This window comes from Megalobrama amblycephala, linkage group LG16 (assembly GCF_018812025.1).
Source record: "Megalobrama amblycephala isolate DHTTF-2021 linkage group LG16, ASM1881202v1, whole genome shotgun sequence".
NCBI lineage: Eukaryota > Metazoa > Chordata > Actinopteri > Cypriniformes > Xenocyprididae > Megalobrama > Megalobrama amblycephala.
Genome location: NC_063059.1, coordinates 40,114,731 through 40,137,852, shown reverse-complemented (window position 1 = coordinate 40,137,852; position 23,122 = coordinate 40,114,731). Strand labels below are relative to the sequence as shown.

The 23,122-nt window shown below is 37.1% G+C and overlaps 4 protein-coding genes and 1 pseudogene across 8 annotated transcripts in view; all 5 read right to left on the bottom strand.

Annotated features, from left to right (window-relative positions):
• The window catches only part of LOC125248716, a 551,526-nt pseudogene that overhangs the window by 116,819 nt on the left and 411,585 nt on the right, over window positions 1-23,122 (bottom strand).
• LOC125248639 (gastrula zinc finger protein XlCGF52.1-like) overlaps window positions 1-23,122 on the bottom strand; it is a 221,620-nt gene that overhangs the window by 187,050 nt on the left and 11,448 nt on the right. For 2 of the 3 annotated variants that reach the window (XM_048160704.1, XM_048160705.1), the window contains exon 4: window positions 15,202-15,227. The gene's annotated coding sequence lies outside the window, so the exon portion shown is untranslated. The remainder of the gene's footprint in view (window positions 1-15,201; window positions 15,228-23,122) is intronic. The other variant, XM_048160706.1, reaches the window with a different exon arrangement.
• LOC125248681 (gastrula zinc finger protein XlCGF8.2DB-like) lies at window positions 478-6,152 on the bottom strand. Of its 3 annotated transcripts, none has more exons than XM_048160797.1 (3): window positions 6,049-6,152; window positions 5,109-5,238; window positions 478-1,661 (listed from the first exon to the last, which is right to left on the bottom strand). In XM_048160797.1, the coding sequence occupies exons 2-3, from the start codon at window positions 5,188-5,190 to the stop codon at window positions 871-873; spliced, it is 873 nt and encodes a 290-aa protein (XP_048016754.1). In that variant the 5' UTR covers window positions 5,191-5,238; window positions 6,049-6,152; the 3' UTR covers window positions 478-870. The 3 variants fall into 3 exon arrangements, with proteins under 3 accessions (XP_048016754.1, XP_048016755.1, XP_048016756.1); XM_048160798.1 differs by having other exon boundaries at window positions 5,109-5,235; window positions 6,049-6,139; XM_048160799.1 differs by lacking the exon at window positions 6,049-6,152 and adding an exon at window positions 5,955-6,044.
• LOC125248699 (gastrula zinc finger protein XlCGF49.1-like) lies at window positions 9,316-10,374 on the bottom strand. Its single transcript, XM_048160819.1, has one exon. The coding sequence runs from the start codon at window positions 10,149-10,151 to the stop codon at window positions 9,453-9,455; it is 699 nt and encodes a 232-aa protein (XP_048016776.1). The 5' UTR covers window positions 10,152-10,374; the 3' UTR covers window positions 9,316-9,452.
• On the bottom strand, window positions 13,643-23,056 carry LOC125248683 (gastrula zinc finger protein XlCGF7.1-like). Its single transcript, XM_048160801.1, has 3 exons — window positions 21,725-23,056; window positions 15,110-15,290; window positions 13,643-14,786 (listed from the first exon to the last, which is right to left on the bottom strand). Exons 2-3 carry the CDS (start codon window positions 15,192-15,194, stop codon window positions 14,008-14,010), a joined length of 864 nt encoding a protein of 287 aa, XP_048016758.1. The 5' UTR covers window positions 15,195-15,290; window positions 21,725-23,056; the 3' UTR covers window positions 13,643-14,007.

Genomic DNA, 23,122 nt, shown 5'->3' with positions numbered 1-23,122 from the left:
CATTTCATTTCATTTAACATGCTGAGACAAACCATTGAAATCTGTTTTACAATCTGTTCCTGCCTCAGAATTAGAACAGTTTTAGAACATTTATTATACAGAAACTATGGATGGCAACATGTCATAAATCAACAGTATTCTTTCACAATAAAAGTGAATGTGAGAAATTTGTGAATTTATAAATAAATTATTTGAAAAATATCTTTAATGTATATGATATAGTGAAATGAAAGTGACTGCTAAATGACAGGTCAGAAAGTTAACTCAAAAAAACATTATTTCACTTTATATTTGCTATATCTGAATCTCAGTTTATCTGTATTTAACTTTTGTTCAGAAAATCACACGTTGTCAGTGAAATGGTCATTTTATTTGTTGTTACTATACAGAACTTATAGACAATATTTATGTTGCAGAGAAATGTGTAGACTTCAATAAATCTGTTACATAAACAAAAGTAAAAAAAAAAAAAAAAAAAAAAAAAAATCCATATTAAATCTAAAAGATCAAATTGAGGGAATTGTTTCATATATTGACAAATAACTGATTATTGTCACCAACTCCTGCAAGGACTTAAGATGATGCAACATCTGGATCAACATGCACATTCCCACATTTTATATCTCACATGATTTACTTTAAAGTTTTGGATATGAAGAAAACATTTGCTCACTGTTACACAGAACAATGCTTTTTATGCTTCACTAGATGATGTGATTGAGTGAAACTCTCTCCACACAGAGTACAGTAATATGGCTTCTCTCCAGTATGAGCACTTGTAAGGTTTTTCTCCAGTATGAATTCTTTGGTGCTGTTTCAGATGCTCGGCTGCTGTAAAGCCAATCAAAGCACATATAATCTCTGACTTCATCATGTGTTTTCTGGTGGTTTAAAAATGCTCTCATCACAATGAACTATCAGGTGTCGTTTTAGATATGTTGATGAAATAAAATTTTTTCCACAATGATCACACTTGAATGGTTTTTCTCCAGTGTGAAATCTTATGTGTGTTTTAAGGTTTCCTTTTCTTGTGAAACTCTTTCCACACTGAGTGCAGGTGAACAGTTTCTCTCCAGTGTGAACTCTCATGTGATTGTTAAGGTATTCTTTTTTTCTGAAACTCTTTCCACACTGAGTGCATGTATACGGTTTCTCTCCAGTGTGAATTTTTAAGTGTGTTTTAAGGGTTGTTTTTTGTGTGAAACGTTTTCCACACTGAGCGCATTTATACGGTTTCTCTCGCGTGTGAAATCTCATGTGTATTTTAAGGTGTCCTTTTTGTATGAAACTCTTTCCACACTGAGTGCATGTATGCGGTTTCTCTCCAGTGTGAATTTTTAAGTGTGTTGTAAGGGTTGTTTTTTGTGTGAAACCTTTTCCACACTGAGTGCATGTAAATGGTTTCTCTCCCGTGTGAAATCTCACGTGTATTTTAAGGTTTCCTTTTTGTGTGAAACTCTTTCCACACTGAGTGCATGTATACGGTTTCTCTCCAGTGTGAAATCTAATGTGTGTTGTAAGGAATGCTTTTCTTGCGAAACTCTTTCCACACTGATTGCAGGTGTGCAGCTTTTTGGCATTTGTTCTTTGAATTTTCAAGTTACGATGTTCCTCCTCCACTTCACTCAGTTCTTCTCTTTGCTGTTTCACTTCCACCTGGTCTAAAACACACATCAAGTTAGAATCAGTTAAAGTGAACCCTGATTTAATGGAAGAAAGCAACAGAGATCAGATATCATCAGGTATCCACCCCTTCCCCCCAGAAATTTTCATAGCACCAGGCGCAGCCCCCCCCCCCGCGCTGTGATTGGTGGATGCTGGAGCCTGGCGTGTCTGTGACACACGTAAGTATGGCATGTATTTTGTGGATGCTAACATTTGATTCTGAATGATTTTGAAAGCGTGCTGCGCGGCTATCGGGGCTAAAGCTACACACTGTTGGAGAGACTCAATAAGAATGAAGATGCGTTTATGAATTATATGGACTGCAAGCGTTTTCGGGTTAAAAATGAAACGACATGGCTCTGGTCTTCATGAATACAGAAAGTAACAATGGCAACATGCTAACGAAACAATTTGAAAGACAATTTACAAATATCACTAAATATATCATAATATCATGGATCATAAACAGTTATTATGGATCCATTTTCCATTTTCGCTATTGTCAATGCTTGTTTGCTTCACAATACCTGCAGAACTTCTGATGATTTGGCTGTGCAGCTCCACAACGTTAATACTGCCTTGACATGGGCTGGTATATGAAAAAGTTGGGGGTGTACATATTAATAATCCAGACTGTTGTGTCACAGTCAGTATTATGTTGAGATTTGCCTGTTTTTCAGAGGTCCTTTGGACGAATGAGATTTAGAAGGAGGAAACAATGGTGTTTGAGACTCAATGTTCAGGTGCTGCTCATATAATTAGAATATCGTGAAAAAGTTCATTTTTTTATTGTAAATGATTTTAAAAATGAAACTTTCATTTATTCTAGATTCCCTACATGTAAATTAAAACATTTCAAAAGTTTTTATTATTTTTTTTTTTTTTTAATTTGTTGATTAGAGCGTACAGCTTATGAAAATCCAAAATCCAGTATCTCAAAATATTAGAATATTTACTTTTGAGTTTCATTAAATGACCATCCCTACAGTATAAATTCCGGGTATCTCTTGTTCTTTGAAACCACACTAATGGGGAAGACTGCTGACTTGGCAATGGTCCAGGAGACAATCATTGACACCCTCCACAAAGAGAGTAATTCACAGATGGTCATTACTGAATGTGGTGACTGTTTACAGAGTGATGTATCAAAGCATATTGAATGCAAAGTTGACAAGAAAGAAGAAATTGGGTAGGCAAAGGTGCACAAGCAACAGGGCGATTCAAACACTTGGGAGAGCTTCACAATGAGTCAAATGAAGCCGGAGTCAGCGCATCAAGAGTCACCACACTCAGACATTTTCAGGAAAAGGACTACCAAGCCACTTCTGAAACAGAAACAACGTCAGAAGCATCTTACCTGGGCTAAGGAGAAAAAGAACTGGACAGTGAACAGTGGTCGAAAGTCCTCTTTTCAGACAAAAGTAAATTTTGCATATCATGTTGAAATCATGGTCCCAGAGTCTGAAGGAAGACTGGAGAGGCACAGAATCCAAGCTGCTTGAAGTCTAGTGGGAAGTTTCTGAAGTCAGTAATGATTTGGGGGGGCCGTGATGTCTGCTGGTGTTGGTCCATTGTGTTTTATCAAGTGTAAAGTCAATGCAGCCATCTTTCAGGAGATTTTGGAGCACTTTATGCTTCCATCTGCTGACAAGCTTTATGGAGATGCTGATTTCCTTTTCCAGCAGGACTTTAGCACCTGCCCACAGTGCAAAAACCACTTCCAAGTGGTTTGCTGACCATGATATTACTGTGTTTTATTGGCCAGCCAACATGCCTGACCTTAATCGATGGGATATTTTCAAGAGAAAGATGAGAAACAGTCGATCCAACAATATACAGATGATCTGAAGGCTCAATAGTGCCTCAGCAGTGCCACAGGCTGATCACTTCCATGCCACACTTCACTGATGCTGTAATTTGTGCTAGGAGCAAGTCATTTGCTGTAATATGTGCTGCCGACCAAGTATTGAGTGCACAAATGAACATACTTTAAAGAACTTGAACTTTTATGATTTGAAAATCCATTTTTTGATTGATCTTAGGAAATATTCTAATATTTTGAGATACTGGATTTTGGACTTTCATGAGCTGTACGCTCTAATCATCAAAATTTAAAAAAAAAAAAACTTTTGAAATGTTTTACTTTACATGTATGGGAATCTAGAATATATGAAAGTTTCATTTTTAAAAATAATTTACAATAAAAAAAATGAACTTTTTGATGATATTCTAATTATATGACCAGCACCTGTATGTCATTTCCATGTACATAACTCTGATTATTTAACTATGTCAAGGTAAATTAAATTTTCAGTTCTAGGGCACCTTTAAACCTAATCTTTTTCTATCTGTTTCAGTTGAGACATGTAAAATTTTATTGTGCTTTTTGTCCAGAAGAAAGTGACCAATGAGGCGCCTTTACATTGATTATGTCTATATACAAACTGCATATGGCCCTGTATCAATGTGCAATGGCTGTTTATATAATATAAACCAAAAAAGACAGAAATAACAGTACCACCACAGTAATCGAGTTGCTGAAAAGCAGCCTTGTCTCATTCCACAATACATTTCCCATTTCATTTCATTTAACATGGTGAGACAAACCATTGAAATCTGTTTTACAATCTGCTCCTGCCTCAGAATTAGAACAGTTTTAGAACATTTATTATACAGAAACTATGGATGCCAATTTGTCATAAATCAACATTATTCTTTAATAAAAGTGAACGTGAGACATTTGTGAATTTATAAATAAATGATGTATATGAAAAAAAATCTTTAATGTATGTAATATATTGAAATGAAACTGACAGCTAAATGACAGGTCAGAAAGTTACAACTCAAAAACAACTTTCACAAAACTCACAGAAGTTTATTTCACTTTACATTTGCTTTATCTGAATTTCAGTGTTTATCTGTATTTAACTTTTGCTCACAAAATCACACGTTGTCAGTGAAATGGTTTTCTGTATAAAATGTTTGTTTTGGTTAGGGGTGGGGTTTAGGGATATTACATTTATCTATAAAATGATAAAAAGGAAAATTATACATATCTTAAGGAAAGATCTGTAAATACTTTTTTTCCTGCTGTAAAAATGTAATAATGCTACGTTTAAATGCTGCCAATACGTCCATTTTGTACAATTTTGCACCTATCCAAACGTATACAAATGTACGTTTTGTGTCTTTGAAAGTTATGAAATAATACCTACGTATTAACAATGAGACCAGGCTGGTAGTTTTAAGGTAAAATGAAAAATGCAATAAATGCAGAATATTGAAGTTATAGATGCACTTTAAAAAAATTCTTGGCAACCACTGTGAACTGTTAAGCCCCCCTTAGCACCCCCCAAAAATTTGGAGCTACCACTGCATATACTGCTTATTAATTTACATCTACCAAAGCAGTCAACAATGAAGAATTAAGAATGGACACCAACCTATTTGTTCCTCAGTTTCTTCATCTTTTATTCTGGATGGTTCTGGATCACTCACGTCTTCCTCCTCTTTAATAAACTCCATCTTTAACAGGCACACAGATTTCAGCTGCTACACCTGGAGTTTGTCCTTCTTGAAAACATTAAATACATGGTGTCAACAGGCTGAAACAAACTACAGGATCATCACCTTTGAAACTATTTAACCTGGATCTTAATTTGGTAGGATGGATAGTCAATTTTAATCAAACAGATAAAGAGAACGTAATGTACACAATAAAGGGTTGTATCACATTCACAATAGTCGATTAGTTTTTGTGTCTCACTTGTGAAAAATTCACATTCATGCAAAAAAAAAAAAAAAAAATTATAAAAATAAAATTACATCAACAGTATATCCATTTACATTTAAATTATAGCCAGCCAATATATATAAATTTGTTAGAGATAGTGATTTTCTTTTCTTATATTGTCAAACATACCTGCATTTTATTTACACATAAATGTATTAACACAGTTTTAATAATTAATTTAATAACTTCAGGTTTACTCTCTTTTAGCTGAAGGATGAATGAGAAAATACTGTCCTCAGCAACTGCAATTCATAGACCAGAGATTTGGCAATAAGCATACATTCTGACATAAAAATAAAATTTACACATGTTCACTACACTAAATGACGTTTCTACAGACTCAATCCACCGAAAATTATATTTTAGAAAACTTATTAACACGGAAAAACCCGTTCTCTATTTTGGCGCGCGGACGGCAACATTAAACGAATATGTAACTTACGTTAATAAAACTCCGAATATACACCAAACCGCTAACAGGAAAACAAATACATACTTGTTTTGGTTTCAAATTCTTGATATTAACTCAAAGCTTTACTTATAGCATAGTTTTTTTTTGCTGTTTAATGAGGAGCACTGCTGAGACATACCTGACTCTCTCCGCTCTTCTGACGACTTCTTCTTCTGTGGATTTAATTGGCGGGTTGCAAACCAACTGAAATGGTGCATACCGCCACCTACTGTGCTGGAGTGCGACGAAGATGAAACACGAAAAGTTTACAAATAATTACACACACACACACAAAAACACCCAACACTACATTTTACATAATTATAATTCATATAATATAAATATAATTAGCAGCAAAAGACTGTCAATTTTGTCTTTGAAATGCTTTCCCCTTAAACTGAGATACAGGGGCAACCCCCCATATCTTTATTCCATCAGATATATGTGACTTTATACTCACAGCTGATTTTTTTATTCAGTGCCACAAGAACAAGATTCACATTATCATATATACATTAGCTGCCAAGGACAAAAGAAAGGGGGAAAAATCATTTAAAAAAATAATAATATTACATAAATTTTAGTGCTTTCAGAGCATTATGTGTTTTCAGTGCTTTTTTGTTTTTGGTTTGTTCCAAAAGATTTACATATAATTTAAAGTCATTTATAAAATGTGAAAATTTTGGTTTACATTGAGCCTACTTCTTCTTATGTATATGGTCCTAATAAAATAAACAAATGTATAATATGTAGTTCTTTACATTTCGAATTGTCATTCTCTGTATAAAAAAGTACATCAAATACACACATTTCTATCATACACTCAAGTATTAATTGTCACAGATCCCTTGTCTCCAGGACTCCAATTCCCATAATCCTCCTGTTCTCCACACCTGCACTCACTTCCCTCGTCTTCTCCCCATCATCACCGATCATCATCACCTGGACTTCCTCGTTAGAACTCCCTTTATATTGGACTCACTCCCTTCACTCCCTGTCCGTTCTTAATGTAATGTAATGTTATATTGTGTGTGTGTGTGTGTGTGTGTGTGTGTGTGTGTGTGTGTGTGTGTGTGTGTGTGTGTGTGTGTGTGTGTGTGTGCGTGCGTGCGTGCGTGCGTGCGCGCGCGTGCGTGTGTGTGCGTGTGCGTGCGTGTTTCTGCTCTGTAGTTCTTCATTAAAATACCCTTTGTTGTGGATATCCGTTTACGGTTCTTCTCTATTGCAACACCGACACGTTACAGAAGAACGGACCTAAACCGCTGGACATCCACAACGGGTAATATGGGAATTTTCCTCATCCCCGAGGCTCCTGCTCCTTCACAGCCACTCACGTCAACATCTGCGGCGGAACGGCTCGTTGGACTTGTATGTGGTATGTGGAGGAGTTCGTTGAGCTCGCTTATTTGACAGATTGGTCGGATGCTCATTTGATCGCCCTGTTTTTGGATGGAGTGGACGAGGACACAATCCACTTTTATGAACCTGACAATTATGTTTCCTTAACTGATTCTATAAATTTAATTTTGTATTTAAACGGCTCCAAATTCTTTGTCCAAGAGGTTCAGGATGTTAAATGTCCCTCTCGTCCAGTCCTTCCAGAAACACGGGCAGCCTGGCCAATCTGTCAAGCTCCGTCTTCCTCCTCATACCCCTCCAGTGAATGGCCTTCCTGTGTCACGCTGGGCCCACACACCTCCGCTGGGTCCAGAAGGCGGAGGAGGAAGAGAAGATCAGCTCCAGTCTCCACGGAGCCCTTTCCAGACCCCGCTGAGCCCACTCCAGTGCCAGTGGGGGTTTTAATTGTTTATGAGGGGATGGATTGGACCCCTCTAAACGCCGCCGAGCCTGCAGCTCCAGCCGCCGCCGAGCCCTCTGCTCCAGCCGCTGCCGCCGAGCCCTCAGTTCCAGTAGCTGCCGACGAGCCAGCATCTCCAGTCTCAGCCGCCGAGCCAGTAGCTCCATGCTCCTCCGCCAAGCCAGCTCCATGCTCCGCCGCCCACAAGCCCACTTCTGCCTATGCTGCCACTCTGCTCTGCAGATATCTTGGACTCTTCCTACTCATCCTAAACCTCCCCAAGTATTTTTTGGGGGGGGGCCAAGTACCCATGGGTGGGGTACATGTGGGGGCCACACATGTGGGTAGGGCTCCGCCATGGCCGCCCGCTGCACCTGACCCGCCATGGCAGTCCAAAGCTCCTGACCCGCCATGGCTGCCCAAGGCTCCTAACCCGCCATGGCTCATGGACCCGCCCTGGAGACCTCCACTCCAGTCCACTCCTCTCCCTGCACCGGCATGAGGTCTCCAGAGCGCCCACTAATGTCACAGATCCCTTGTCTCCAGGACTCCAATTCCCATAATCCTCCTGTTCTCCACACCTGCACTCACTTCCCTCGTCTTCTCCCCATCATCACCGATCATCATCACCTGGACTTCCTCGTTAGCACTCCCTTTATATTGGACTCACTCCCTTCACTCCCTGTCCGTTCTTAATGTAATGTAATGTTATATTGTGTGTGTGTATGCTTCTGCTCTGTAGTTCTTCATTAAAATACCCTTCGTTGTGGATATCCGTTTACGTTTCATCTCTATTGCAACACCGACACATTACATTAATATAGAATTCTAAATCTTTCCAAAATAATCTTGCATAATTACAGTGAAAAAACATATGTAAAATAGTTTCTTTTTCTTGTCCACAAAATTCACAAGTATAGGAAATACTGAGCTTAAATCTTTCTGAAACATGCTTAGCAGGATAAATTCTATGACGTATTTTGTAAGACACTTCCCTAAATTTGTTATTGAGACAGAACTTATTTGAAAGTTTCCATGAGATATTACCAAATAAAGAAGACCAAAAAAATCTTGCAGCAGGAAAATAACAAAGAGCATTTCTTATAACCTTGTTGCTACACTGTTGTTTTAGAACATCAACATTATCAATTAAAATATTCTGACAATGATTATCCATGTTGATTTCCACTGAACAAGAGTTTTTTAAAAGTAATGTCATACCCTTAATTGTCATACTCAGGTTGCTAATGTTTATAACTCCTGAATAAATGGTTCACCCTTTATTAGGGTTCACAGGTAACTAATGTAATTACATTTTTCATTATTAATATCTCATCAAGTGATTTTTGTGCTTGTATGTTTTGTTTTGTTTTGTTTTTTTTTTCACAATAAAGTTTGATCATTTCATCTTGATAAACATGAAATCAGTTTGTATACATTCCTCTGAATAGGACTCATGGCCATATTGCAGATTATCATGGTTCAGAGTAATATATGTGTGAATAAATACATTTATTAAGCATTTATAACATGCAAGTTAAAAATGACTCACTATTTGGCAGGTATTACGTTACCCTTTTTATTTATGCAGTTATATAACTCCTCATCAATGACTTTTAATGCATTTGTAAATGAGTTATTAGTCATTAACAAACACCTTTATAAACACTTTACAAAGGGAACCTTACTTTATTTGAAACTCACATGATTTACTTCAAAATGTTGGATCTGAAGAAAACATTTTCTCACTGTGACACAGAACAATGCTTTTTAATATGAGCAACAAGATGATGTGATTGGGTGAAACTCTTCCCACACTGAGAACAGCAGTACGGCTTCTCTCCAGTATGAATACGCTCATGTTTTTTCAGGTTTCCAGACACAGTAAAACTCTTGTCACAAGATGAGCACTTGTAAGGTTTTTCTCCAGTATGAATTCTTTGGTGCTGCCTCAGATGCTCAGCTGTTGTAAATCTCTTCCCGCAGTCAAAGCACATATAATCTCTGACTTCTTTATGTATTTTCTGGTGCTGTTTAAAACTGTTCAGCCATGAAAAACTCTTTCCACAGAGAGAACACACATAAGGCCTCTCATCTAAATGAACATTCAGGTGAGCTTTTAGATGTGATGATGAAATAAACTTTTTTCCACATTGATCACACTTGAATGGTTTTTCTCCGGTGTGAACTCTCATGTGTGTCGTAAGGTCTCCTTTATGTGTGAAACTCTTTCCACACTGAGTGCATGTAAACGGTTTTTCTCCAGTATGAATTCTTAAGTGTCTTTCAAGACCTCCATTTCCTGTGAAACTCTTTCCACACTGAGGGCAGGTGTGCAGTTTTTTCGCATTTGTTCTTTGAGTTTTAAAGTTATGATGTTCCTCCTCTACTTCATTCAGTTCTTCTCTTTGCTGTTTCATTTCCACCTGGTCTAAAACACACATCAAGTGTTACTTTCATTGAAAATAAAAAAGTCATTCAAAAAAGAAGATTTAATAAATGTTTTAATGTACCTTTATGTATAAACAATGGTTGATGGGGAAGGAGTCAATTAGGCCATGTTCATGTATGTGCACATTAGCGGATAATGAACGTATTAAGCTCCTCATCAAGAGCAATCACACTTCATACACATCTCAGAATTACTCAGAAGATAACTGACATATTGTCCTCTTGTAATCTGCATATTGGTGAGTATCTACTTTGCTGGCTTAAGCCGCTGATTATTGTCAAATTCACTTGATATTTGTGAAGATTCACTCACATTATAGACGTCAAATAATATCGATTTTAGTATAAATTCTTGCACTTAATAGAAATTATTCGCCCTGAGATATGGTGAAGAAAAAGAGGTTGTTTTGCATCTATCACAACATAATTTAAAAACAGATGTCTTGATGCCTCGTCTGCTTTACATTTTTTTCACACTGTTTTAAAACGGCATGTCAAATGATGTCAAATGATGCCTACATGTCTAGACACACTGCACTCTTTTCCATTTTGTTAGAATTTTGTAAAGCATAAACACATTCCTTCCTTTAGTTTTAAAGGCTTTAAAGCCCTCATTATCTGTTCCAGCCGTAGGTGGGATTCTCCATCCATAGACATAATAAATACATGGGCATGTACAGTATGTCTACGCAATTGTAAGTCTGCAGGTTTCGATAAACCATTATTGAGTCAAAACGCTATAGTAATAATAAAGATGCTCAGAGAAATGAATAGGGTGATTAGTTACTGCACAGTTAACAATGTGACCTTGTAAATGTATACTTTTTAGGTAAAATGAAAAATGCAATAAATGCAGAATATTGAACTTAAATGCATATTGATGCACCTAAAATTATTGTTATTGATTTGGCACCCCCTCTGAACTGTTAAGCCCCTCTTAGCACCCCAAGAAAAAAATCCTGGAGTCAACACTGCATATACTGCTTATTATTTAACATCTACCAAAGCAGTCAACAATGAAGAATCAAGAATGGACACCAACCTATTTGTTCCTCCGTATCTTCATGTTTTATTCTGGATGGTTCTGAAATACTCATGTCTTCAATCTCCTCTTTAATAAACTCCATCTTTAACAGTCACACAGATTTCAGCTGCTACACCTGGAGTTTTTCCTTCTCCTGTAGGATGATGTGAATATTCCCAGTATTTATTGCTGAATTGTTGTGGGAGGAGCTTCACTGCAGGTGTGAACGGTGATCACTGTGTTTCTGTTCAATCTGCATTTAAAAAGTACAGGACCATCATGTTTAACTGAGCTGCTGAAAAGCCAATAGTTACATGTTTTCACCTCATTCATTATGGTGATGTCTGAGATCTTCTGTAAATTGGCACATTAAGCACATTTTATTGGTGTCAACAGACTGAAACAAACTACAGGATTGTCACCGTTGAAAATTCACTTCAGTTCTTATCAAACTATTTAATCTGGATTTTAATTTGGTAGGATGCAGTCAATTTTTAATAAAACAGATAAAGATGATGTATTGTATACAATAAAGTGTTGTATCACATTCACAGTAGTCAATTTATTTATGTGTCTCACTTAACCAAATTCACATTCACACAAATTTAATTATAAAAAATAAAATTACATCAACAGTACATTTAATCACATTTAAATTAGCCAATATATCTCAATTTGTTAGAGATAGTGATTTTCTTTTCTTATATTGTTAAACATACCTGGAATTTATTGAAAATCAACTCACGCTTTAAGGTTCACTCTTTCAGCTGAAGGATGAATGAGAAAATACATGTTAGGTACTGTTCTCAGCAACTGCAATTCATTTATATAGTATGTGACTGTGTGTGTGTGTTGGATGGAGTAATTCACACTGAGATCAGGTGGATGGTCACTCAAGGTTACTGGGCCTGGGGAAAAAATAAGACTGGGACAAACAGGACCAAAATGCTGGTTAAAATACAGTGCATCAATGTTGCATGAGAAGTCTTAGCAGCAGGGAGAGATATTAGACTCTGCTACTTACACATTTTTACAAAGTTATCGTATAACATATAGTGGACAGATCAAACAAAGCATACATTAAAGAAAATAAAATATAAAACACTAATAGTCAATTCACATAAATACAGACAAACCAATATATAACATATTTTGTATACATGAATTACAGAGAGAAGAACACAGCTCTAAAATGGCACAGTTACACATTTCAGCACGTGCGAGAGCATACAGCACGTGTGCTAATGAATTTAACTAATATTATTTATATTTGGCCATGAACATATTCTGACATAAAAATAAAAGTTACACATGTCCACTACACTAAATGAAGTTTATACAGACTCAATCCACCGAAAATTATATTTAAAATTTATTAACACAGGAATACCAGTGCTCTAATTTAGCGCTGGCAGCAACATTAAACGAACATGTGCGTTCGTAAAACTCCAAATATACACCAAACAGCTAACAGGAAAACAAATACACACTTGTTCTGGTTTCAAATTCTTGATATTAACTCAAAGCTTTGCTTAAAGTATTTTTTTCTTTTTTTTGCAGTGTAATGAGGAGCATTACTGTCTGACTTCTGCGATTGGTCCATTGCTGATGACGTCACTCATGATAACTCAAAATATTGTGTTTAAACAAAAATACAAATTTTTCTTCTGCCTTGCACAACAAAATAAAGATGATATACATAAAGTAAAATAATATAAGCAATTAATTGTCTTAAACTGCTTTAATTTGCTTCGAGAGTTACAGAGAAACTCCCCCTAAATCTTTATTGCCTCAGATATATGTGACTTTACTCACAGCGGATTGGTCGGGTTTTGGTTTGTGATCTCTAACCCAGAATAAATGGCATGTAGCGTAATTTACTATGGCATCAAACGCCGCTAAAAACTAATCCACCTTCTTAAGCTAAAAAAAAAAAGAGTTTTCTCAAACTAGTTTTAAACTTACCTGTGGTGCGTTTCCCAAAATTGTATTTACCAACACAATTCAACCAAATTTGCGACTATAGTTGGCTAATGATGCTTTTGAGAAACTCACCACTGGGTAGCAACTATAGACCAAAACCACAATTTGTAGCAGGCTGTAAACATGTTTTTTCTACTGTAAAGTTGGGCATTTTAACATGGGACTCAATGAGATTCTGCTCTCTTTTGGAGCCTCGCCCGAGCAGAAAATGAATTACAGTTTAAGTCACTTCTGTATTGGCTTCAAGAGAAACTGGGGGAGGTTGCCGCTTGGTTAGCAAATGAAACTGGTTTCATGCAACGGACCAATGGTGATTTAGATAATAAATGTTTTGTCATTAATCTCGTATGATACAAATCAAATTACACACCAGTGAATGTTGTTAAAAAATGTTGTCTTGTAAAGCTTTATATTTGTAAAAACTTGCAACCTACTGCAGCAGTTTTAATGGCTTTTTCATCCATTTGTAAATCAAGAAAACTTAATTGCAATTTTATTTAGCAGTTTGTTTATTGTTTAACATTTTACAGTGTCTTATTTTCTAACTTCAGTCACTGACTCTGGTACAGTCAGAACAAAATATAGTAAACATTAGTAAATAACTAAATGACATGAATGTCTTATTCAAGCAGATTTTGCAAAGTAATTACCAGAAATATACAAATAATTATTGACACTGTACATTTTTTTTCTCTTTTAATTCCTTAATCAGACTACAAGTCTTTATACTTCTCTAAACATTTCAAATTCACCAAGTTAAACTAGATAATATTGAGCTTTTATATATTTTTTCACCTCACACCATTTACTATGTTTATTTGACATGAAGAATGAAATGTTGCTCATTGTGACGACTTCTTAAGACATTTCTTCATGTGACTCAGAAGGTTTCTTTTATATTTGAAACTCTTCTCACACTGAGTACAATACGGCTTCTCTGCAGTATGAACTCGCTCATGTGATTTCAGGTTTCCAGAATGAGTGAAACTCTTGTCACAATATGAGCACTTGTGATATTTTGTTCCAGTATGAATTCTTTGGTGATTTTTGAGATGGTCAGCTCTAATAAAGCTCTTCCCACACTCCAAACACACATGATCTTTCTCACCTGTGTGTTTTTTCTGGTGTCGTTTACAATGATCCTGCCGCGTAAAAAACTCCCCACAAAAAGAACATGCAAAATAAGACCTCTTGTTTATGTGAGTTTTCAGGTGTTCTTTTAGAGTTGATGATAATTTAAAATATTTACCACACTGATCACAGTTATATGGCTTTTCTCCAGAGTGAATGCGCAGATGATACTTGAGATCAGTTTTACATTTGAAACTCTTCCCACACTGTGTACAGTGGTACGGCTTCTCTCCAGTATGAATTCGCTCATGTACTTTCAGAGTTCCAGAGTGAGCGAAACTCTTGTCACAATATGAGCACTTGTAAGGTTTTTCTCCAGTATGAATTCTTTGGTGCCGTTTCAGTGTGCAACCTGTTGTAAAGCTCTTCCCACAGTCTAAGCACACATGATCTCTCACTTTATGATGCGTTTTCTTTTGAGTTTTGAAGTTGCAATGTTCCTTCTCAACTTCGTATAGTTTGTGTTTTTGCTCTTTCACTTCCATCTGGTCTAAAGTAAACATAAGAGAATCAGCTCAAGGAGGATACATGTGAAAATGCAACTGAACTCTGATTTAATAGCAGAAAACAAAAGATCAGCTATCAGGTAAGCATCAGATCTTTAATGTGCCAAAAGGTTAGTTTTGTCATTCCCTTGTTAATACAATCAAACAGATGTAAGATTGTCATAAATAAGTTAGCATAAATGCATTTTCTCTATTATTATAATATAAGTGCTCACTATTTTACAGCCAGTAGATCTGTTGAACTGAAGCTTTGATACCTTAAGGTTTCTCAACAGTCAACAATGAAGAATCAAAAATGGACACCAACCTATTTGTTGCTCAATATCTTCATGTTTTATTCTGGATGGTTCTGGATGAATCATGTGTTCAATCTCCTCTTTAATAAACTCCATCACAGATTTCAGCTGCTACACCTGGAGTTTGTCCTTCTATTCACTGCAAGTGTGAACTGTGATCACTGTGTGATACTGACGCCCACAGGACCAGATCTGGAAAAATCAAAAAGAAGGGACTAAATATATACTGAACTACTTTAATTATGCTGAAATAATTACAGTGCAACAGCAAAGAGCGCGTTTACATGTTAGATGAGATAACACCTGTTAGCAGGTGGCATATATTAGGCAGAAAGTAAACAGTTTGTCCTCAATGCTGATGTGTTAGAAGTAGGAAAAATGGGCAAGCGTAAGGAATTGAGTGAGTTTGATAAAGGCCAAATTATGATGGCTAGACGACAATGACAGTGGTCTCACAGATGCTTTTTTGTACGACTCCTGTACATCTTCGCAATTGTCTTTACCTTGATTGTGTTGGAAATCTCAGAAGCATAGACCAGGAGACTTTGGGATCTCTTGAAGCAGAAGTTACTCTTTATTGAGAAACACGCTGTGTGTCGCTGTGGTCATCCAAAGTCTAACTAAGGCAGTGACTTGGTAGTTCATATACATTCAAGGGGGAGGGATACATAGAGTAGAGGTGTGGACAATCTAAACAAAGCATGCAAATGCAGTACAGGAATCAGCTCATACCCTACATTTCCCAGCCATGATCTAATCAGCATAACTGTGTCATTCAAATGCATAGGTGCTAATCCAATCAGTCTGGCAGTATCACCTATACCTTTACATTATCATAGAGACAAAGGCACTGCTGTATCTTGAGCTTGTCCTGCCAAATGGTCAGGATGTAGGATCCGCAGATCTTAAACAGATTCTTAAATTTGTAATTCCACAGTTCCCCCTTTGAGAGTTCTAATAACTCTCACATAATACAAATTTAAACCTTCTTAAATCCCTTCTATAACATATGTTTGTTAACATAAGTTCCATCTTCCAGTCATGCAACTTGTAACAGTTACAGGCACATACATCTTATTCTGTGTCGTGTCCAACATTTACATAAGTGTTGTTCTTTAACTTGAGTATACTGTTGACACACATATACAACGCAGGGTGGTAACATGTTGTATTAACTACATGATGACACAGAAAAACCATGTAGCATAAGCGTGGAAGTCCTAAAAGTCCATGGCGCCTGAATAGCTGTGGAGTCTGTTCCCGGGAGAGTCCATTTCCATGTTTGTCCCAAGATGATTATTTGTCATCGTGCAACTCCAAGTTGCTCTGATGAGTCCGTCATGAAGGTTGTTCATGGATATCTGAGGTGATGCTTTACACCAGGTGCTGCTTGTGAGACGTCATGGCATATACACATACCTGCACACAAGAAAACAAAGAGACAGCAGACCAGCAGTATTCATGCATAGACTTTAGTACGTTAGACCTCTGATGATCGTATAGTTTTTCTGTCTAACTCTGATCATCATAAACTTCTAGTGATCGTATAGTGGTTTTGTTCTTCTTTTTCTTAACCTAGTCTTAATCAATTTGACACCTATAGACCAGTAAGGTGGGGATAAACTGAGAGAGGGGGAAACCTATGAGGAAGTCTTCACCACAGGGTTAACCCCCGAGGCCTTTTGCACTTCGGTTCTTCCCTGGGCTCCTCACTGGTCTGTGTGTCCTATTCTCTCCCTGTAGTTAATTTCCAAATTTAAGGTGCTACATCTCCATCTTCCATTGAAACATCAGTCATAGTAGACATCATAACCCATTGAGGATGGATAAGTGAATGGAGTGTGCTGTAGCATAACATTTAAGGCTGTGAGTGTACTTAACCTGTGTCCCCAAATGGTGGAAGTAATAGTCAACTTTCTTTTGTTCAGAATGAGTCTTTCAGCTTTCTTGTAAATGACTGGGGAAATTAAGCACTCACAGCCCAAATGGTTAGCATGTCAGCAAGCTGCTGCTCCAAGAGTTTGGAGAAGAGGGGAGGGGCAGTTTCAATGTAGCAAGTAGACTGAGTAGGAGCTGAGTAAAGCTGTTCATTTCTTTTAATGTCTTTTTGTTTTTCCTACACTCTTTTATCCAATGTCCAGGTTTACCACAGTAATGACAACTGCCTTCTCTCTTAGGACGTTTACGTTTCTGTCGATTCTCTGTGTTGACCTTAAAGGATGCTGCTGCAATCTTTACTCTTGTCTTGACATCTGAGTCTCTTTCCCAAATAGCTAACCTATCCAAGCTGTTTTGCAGGGTTCCATTGGACCATGTGAGGTCTAAGAAAGGCAATGCATTTCTGTATTCTGATGAAAGCCCATCAAACCACATGCGGACCAGTGGTCCATTATCCTCTAACACCTTCTCTGGAGTGTCAGCTATTCCACTGTATGCTGCAGCTAACTGACAAAATCTTTCAGTGTACTCACTTACAGTTTCATCCTTCGTCTGTACACAACTAGTGATCTTTGACCAGTCTACCTTTGGTCCAACAAGGTTCTGTAACACTCTCAGAACTCCTTCTCTCAATTCACCTTTGCTGGAATGCTGAAACTCAGAATTATTTACAGCACTTTCAAAATCATTGAATTCTGACTCTTTCAGGATTTGTGACATTAGCTGGGTGACGTCAGCTAGGGACATATCATAGAGCTTCATTTTTCTGGACAACTCTGTTCTAAACTCAGAAAAGTTTCTATGCACTGATGGCAAATTCTCAGCAATTCTTTCTATGTCTTCAGGACCTATAGTGGTACTGACCGCTTGTAACTGCAGTATGGGGGTTACAGATGGAACTGTGTCAACCCCTTTTGCCCTACTCTGAGCCTTTTGTCTCGCTCCACACACTTCAACTGCATTTACATCTTTATCCATGAATCCAGTATTGCTATTGCCCTCTAGTCTACAGAAAGACTGTATCTCAGGATAGCTTTCATCTGACTGTTGGTCTTTTGAGTCACATTTGGTTGATGCCTTGTTAAGGCCCAACTTCTGAGTAAGACGAGACATTCGAGTGTGCAACTGTTTGTTCTGCTCTTCTAACTTAGTAATACGTTGGATTTGTTCTTGTGCAATGGATAGAGTAAATTCTCTGTGGCAGCAGATAATGCCCTTCATATTTTTCTTCCGAATACAAGCACCAAGTACCTTTTTGCATTCTTCAATGGACCAAACTTTTTCTGGATGAATCCCAAATTTCTTTGTCAAATCCAATCTGACTGACTCAGTCACTATTGAGTCCATGTGCTTTCCTAACAATGATTTGAAATCACTATCTGTCCATAAAGGGGTAGCTAGTCCACCTTTCTCAGTTGTTGGAATTAGTCTAGCGTTCTTTCTCAACATTTTGCAATGTCTTTCTGGCACAACAATACACTTCAACACTTCCCTGACAGAGCAGAGGTTAACCTAGTTAATACACATCGTAATGTATTCAACCTTCTCTGGTGAGCAGAGTAGAACCAACTTGCTAACACACTGTAACAATTATAACCTTCCCTGAATTAACAGAGGATGAACCTTCTTCTCTAGCAAAGTAGATGATGGCTATTCTGTTAACACACCACCTTCCCTGATAAAACAGAGGACAACACAAATTATTAGCACTTTACACTAATTCTTCCCTGCCTGAACAGAGGATACCTAATTATTAGCATGTGATGCTAAACTTCCCTGCCTAAACAGAGGATAAACTTCATCTCTAAAAGAACATTTTTAGAGGATAACTTAGTTAACCAAACCCTACAGCTGTCTGTTAACTCTTCTCTGACGGCGCAGAGGATAACAACTGGTCTTAATGGTTCTTTTGGATAGAGTATCACTCACCAACCCTTGGGTGTACAGGAAAATTCAGCCTGGATCTTCTTTTGGATCAGATCTCTGTTGTGCTTGAAGTTCCAATCTGATTTGAGGTGAGAAGCTCTATCCGGGTCACGGCACCAAAACTGTTGGAAATCTCAGAAGCATAGACCAGGAGACTTTGGGATCTCTTGAAGCAGAAGTTACTCTTTATTGAGAAACACGCTGTGTGTCGCTGTGGTCATCCAAAGTCTAACTAAGGCAGTGACTTGGTAGTTCATATACATTCAAGGGGGAGGGATACATAGAGTAGAGGTGTGGACAATCTAAACAAAGCATGCAAATGCAGTACAGGAATCAGCTCATACCCTACATTTCCCAGCCATGATCTAATCAGCATAACTGTGTCATTCAAATGCATAGGTGCTAATCCAATCAGTCTGGCAGTATCACCTATACCTTTACATTATCATAGAGACAAAGGCACTGCTGTATCTTGAGCTTGTCCTGCCAAATGGTCAGGATGTAGGATCCGCAGATCTTAAACAGATTCTTAAATTTGTAATTCCACAATTGCAATCCTCACTCATCAAAACTTTAATAGCAAGACACTGGTTTGCTTTATTCCAGCTACTTGAAGCCTAGCGTGTAATTTGTTTGTCTATTTGCGATCCGTTTTGGAGCGCGCGCACTCAATTTAGCCTGAGAAACAGTGTCTCTTGCGTGGATTATTGTGCTTTCAGCGTTTTAAAACGTTGATAATTATCAAACATTTACCACAATTTAGTGACAGTAAAGACTGCATTTTACAACAATCATCGATTGTGCTGATTCTGACTTTAAGTTTGGGTTTAGGGAGGAACGAACGTGAACGAAAGACAAAACGCGGCTAGTTTTTAATTGTTTTACCTCAGATATCTTCTTTATGATCCTTGGAAGCCAAAATCGAAATCAAAAATAAAATTAGCTTAATATCAATGGCCTAAAGTGTAAGCAAACATTTAGTTGTTTAGTTCTCTCCTCCATCGTCACCATTAAACAAGGCTTTCATGCGAGCGACTGCGCGCGCTGTAGCTCCTCTGCTTGAGCGCGAACTCTCCTCTGGATTGCGAAAAAAAATGCATAATAGACAATTGTCCTAATATTATTGCATACAGACACAGCTGGCGACTCTGGCGAGATAGAATAATGATAATGTCTATATAGCAATAATAAATGTTTGTGTATTTTCTTTATAATTTCTCCAGTACCGAACCCTTAATGTCAGAGCTTATCGATACACCGGTCTTTCATAATTTAGCCCCGGGGCCAATTTAATACCGGGTTTCGGTACCCATCCCTAGTTATGAACTGCCTTGGCTGCTCTCACGATTGCCGTGAAAACGGATTTCAAATGAAGTGCAATTTCTGCTTTCCAGCTTGGAAACATCAGAACACAACAATGAAAATGATTTCTTCGAGTGTATGATACACGATGAATATGTGCAGTGTTTTGGCCGCAGACTGAAAATGCAAGTAAGGCATTTAAATATTACTCTGTTAAGCAAGTGCAAGCAGTTCTTAAAAAGTAATAACGTAAATACAGCTGTTTTGTCTCTGTTGGTTTTTATTTGGTGTCAATGTACACGACTGACTGTACAAATAGCTTTGACACAAAATTATATATTTTTAGCTGCTGAAAGCTACAGAGAAAAGAAGCAAATAAGTCACTGCAATTCACAGAAATAGCCGTACTCCAGACAGAGAAACATGTTTTACAGTTATCATTTTGTGTCAAAATGATGGATTTTGGGGTAAAATCATACCATATACATTGTATTGTTACATACTCTGTTGACAACTCATCAATTAAACATTTACCATCTTATATTCTGTATAAATGGGCGTTTTTAAATATACACTGACAAAAACTATACAAGTTTTAGGGCTGGAGAATATGCTGATATAACATTGATAAGTGATCACTCCTATTTAGACTTACCTATATTGTTGGCTAGTTATATAAAGCATTCACAGGCATATTTGTTTTATGTGTTTCCCTGGCGTCGAAATCAGGCACACATAAATGTCAGGAAACAGGATTCCTGGCTGCATGTCAATATCCATGGATTAGGTTTCTTTGACATAAGGAACATTTCGACCTCAACCTTTAGTGTAATCGTTTGTTTTACTCGCGTTTTCGCAGTTTCCTCTGTTAAATCCAGTCATGCAGCAGGTTCTTTTGCCACTCAGTCCAGCTGAGGGAGCGCGTTCCGGCGGGAAAGTGACGTCTATGCATACTCTCTAGAAACACCCACACCGCACATCAACTATTTTTTTTTATTATTATTATTAATTTGATGTAAAGGTAATATAATACCATAGTGTTATAAATGTACATTTAAAAAAAAAAAGAAAGAAAATATATTAAAAAAAACTTTGCACGATTTAAGATAGGCTACTGATGACCGTTAAAATGCGTCGCAGTGTCTATGAGCGCCAAAGCTGCTTTCGTGGCAAATAAATAAGTTACACATGTATTACTATCATGTAAGCTTTATGTACACCTCAAACAAGGAATTTATAGTCATTTATAGTGTTAATGTTAATTAGCGAGTCCAAGATGGCTTAATTAGTTCAGGCAGAGCAGCTGCTGTACACACTAATCAAGTTAAAGACTAAATTCAGATATCTAGATTATGGCACATTATTAATTAATATTGTTAAGTATTAACATCAATTCTTACATTAATAAATTATAAGATTTCATGTTTATTCAATAATAAACTTGAGCACAATGTAGTTACCTCTCAGGCTGGTTCATGTCATCTCTCACGTGTGGCAGCAACAACACTGAAAATTTACAGCATCCAGCTTAAAAACTTCACTCAAACTCTTACACGGTCGTGATTAACTTGAACTGGTCTTCAAACTTTCAGCTCTGGTGTCTCTCTTCTGCGCATCCTCTTGGATTTACACGGTAAACTAGAAACCTTTTTAGTGTATTACTGCCACCTACTGGATATTTACATGCACTCATTTTTCTAATGAATCCCATTCTATTTCAGATTGTGAAAGCTGTTTTTATGAACCCTAAAAATTGACCATTCAGTTATTAGTTTGCATGTTATTTTAACTGAAATTACTTGTCGCATCTCTCACATTGTTCATTATGAGTCTTGATAAAAGTGTAATTCCTCATTTAACTCACAGTGCCTTATTCATATTCTTTTGGTAAGAAGCGCTTTAGACTGTTGATGATATGCTACTTCTTTTGCCCACTTTATTTGTGTAGCCCATGTAAATGTTGTCCTTTCACACCTGTGTCTCATCATTCCCGTTGTCTTCCCCACCTGTTCACTTTTCATGGTTTTTTTAGCCTTTTCATGGGCTGCCACATCCTAAACATCATCACATTCAGTGGTTTATCTGGAAATGTTCTATATCTTATGTGGTATGTGCTATATTGTTGATGTTTTATTGGAGTCAGACTGAGTAGTTTTAAGGGTACAGTGCAACTTGCATGATACACTTCAAAATACACACAAGTTAATGTTTTCTTGTATTTTTTTTGTTTTTGTTTTTTGTACACACTTGCAACTTACTGCAGCAGTTTTAATGGCATTTTAAACCATCTAAATAAAGAGATCAACTTTATTTTTTAGTGTTTAACATTTTACAGTGACTTATTTTCTAACTACAGTCATTCTTTACAATCAGAACAAAATACAGTAAACATTACTAAATAAGTAAATTACATAATTATGTCTTATTCAAGCAGATTTCACAAGTAATTACCAAGTAGCAGAGACACAAATAATCATTTACACCGTGTTAGTGCTGACATCCTGCTGACAAAATGTAGAAGCAGGAGATGAAACGATAATAAAAATCAAGAGCTTATACCTCAGAAATGACGTATTTTTGTTGGCCAAACCAGAAGTTAGCAGCGCACGGGATCCCTCTATCGGAAGCCTATGCATTTTTCCCATACTTTTGGAATATCGTAAAAAATCAGCTGTGTTTAACAAAGGGTTACGACACTTTACTTAAAAACATGCTCACTGATTATGATCTGCGCTGTGTGTGAATACTTATCCACTTTTTCATGAGAAATGCTGTCCAAATGTCCTGTTTGTCATGACGACGTCTAAAGTCCCTGCCAAAGGAAGTAGTCCCTTTTAGCAACTTGTTGGCAACCGCCG

Bases quoted from the DNA above. Each gene is read 5' to 3' on its own strand.
- LOC125248681 (XM_048160797.1), bottom strand. From the start codon at position 5,190: ATGGAGTTTATTAAAGAGGAGGAAGACGTGAGTGATCCAGAACCATCC. The intron at 1,662-5,108 runs GTTGGTGTCCAT...TGTGTGTTTTAG, and splicing joins AGAAACTGAGGAACAAATAG to ACCAGGTGGAAGTGAAACAG.
- LOC125248699 (XM_048160819.1), bottom strand. From the start codon at position 10,151: ATGTGTGTTTTAGACCAGGTGGAAATGAAACAGCAAAGAGAAGAACTG.
- LOC125248683 (XM_048160801.1), bottom strand. From the start codon at position 15,194: ATGGAGTTTATTAAAGAGGAGATTGAACACATGATTCATCCAGAACCA. The intron at 14,787-15,109 runs GTTGGTGTCCAT...TGTTTACTTTAG, and splicing joins AGATATTGAGCAACAAATAG to ACCAGATGGAAGTGAAAGAG.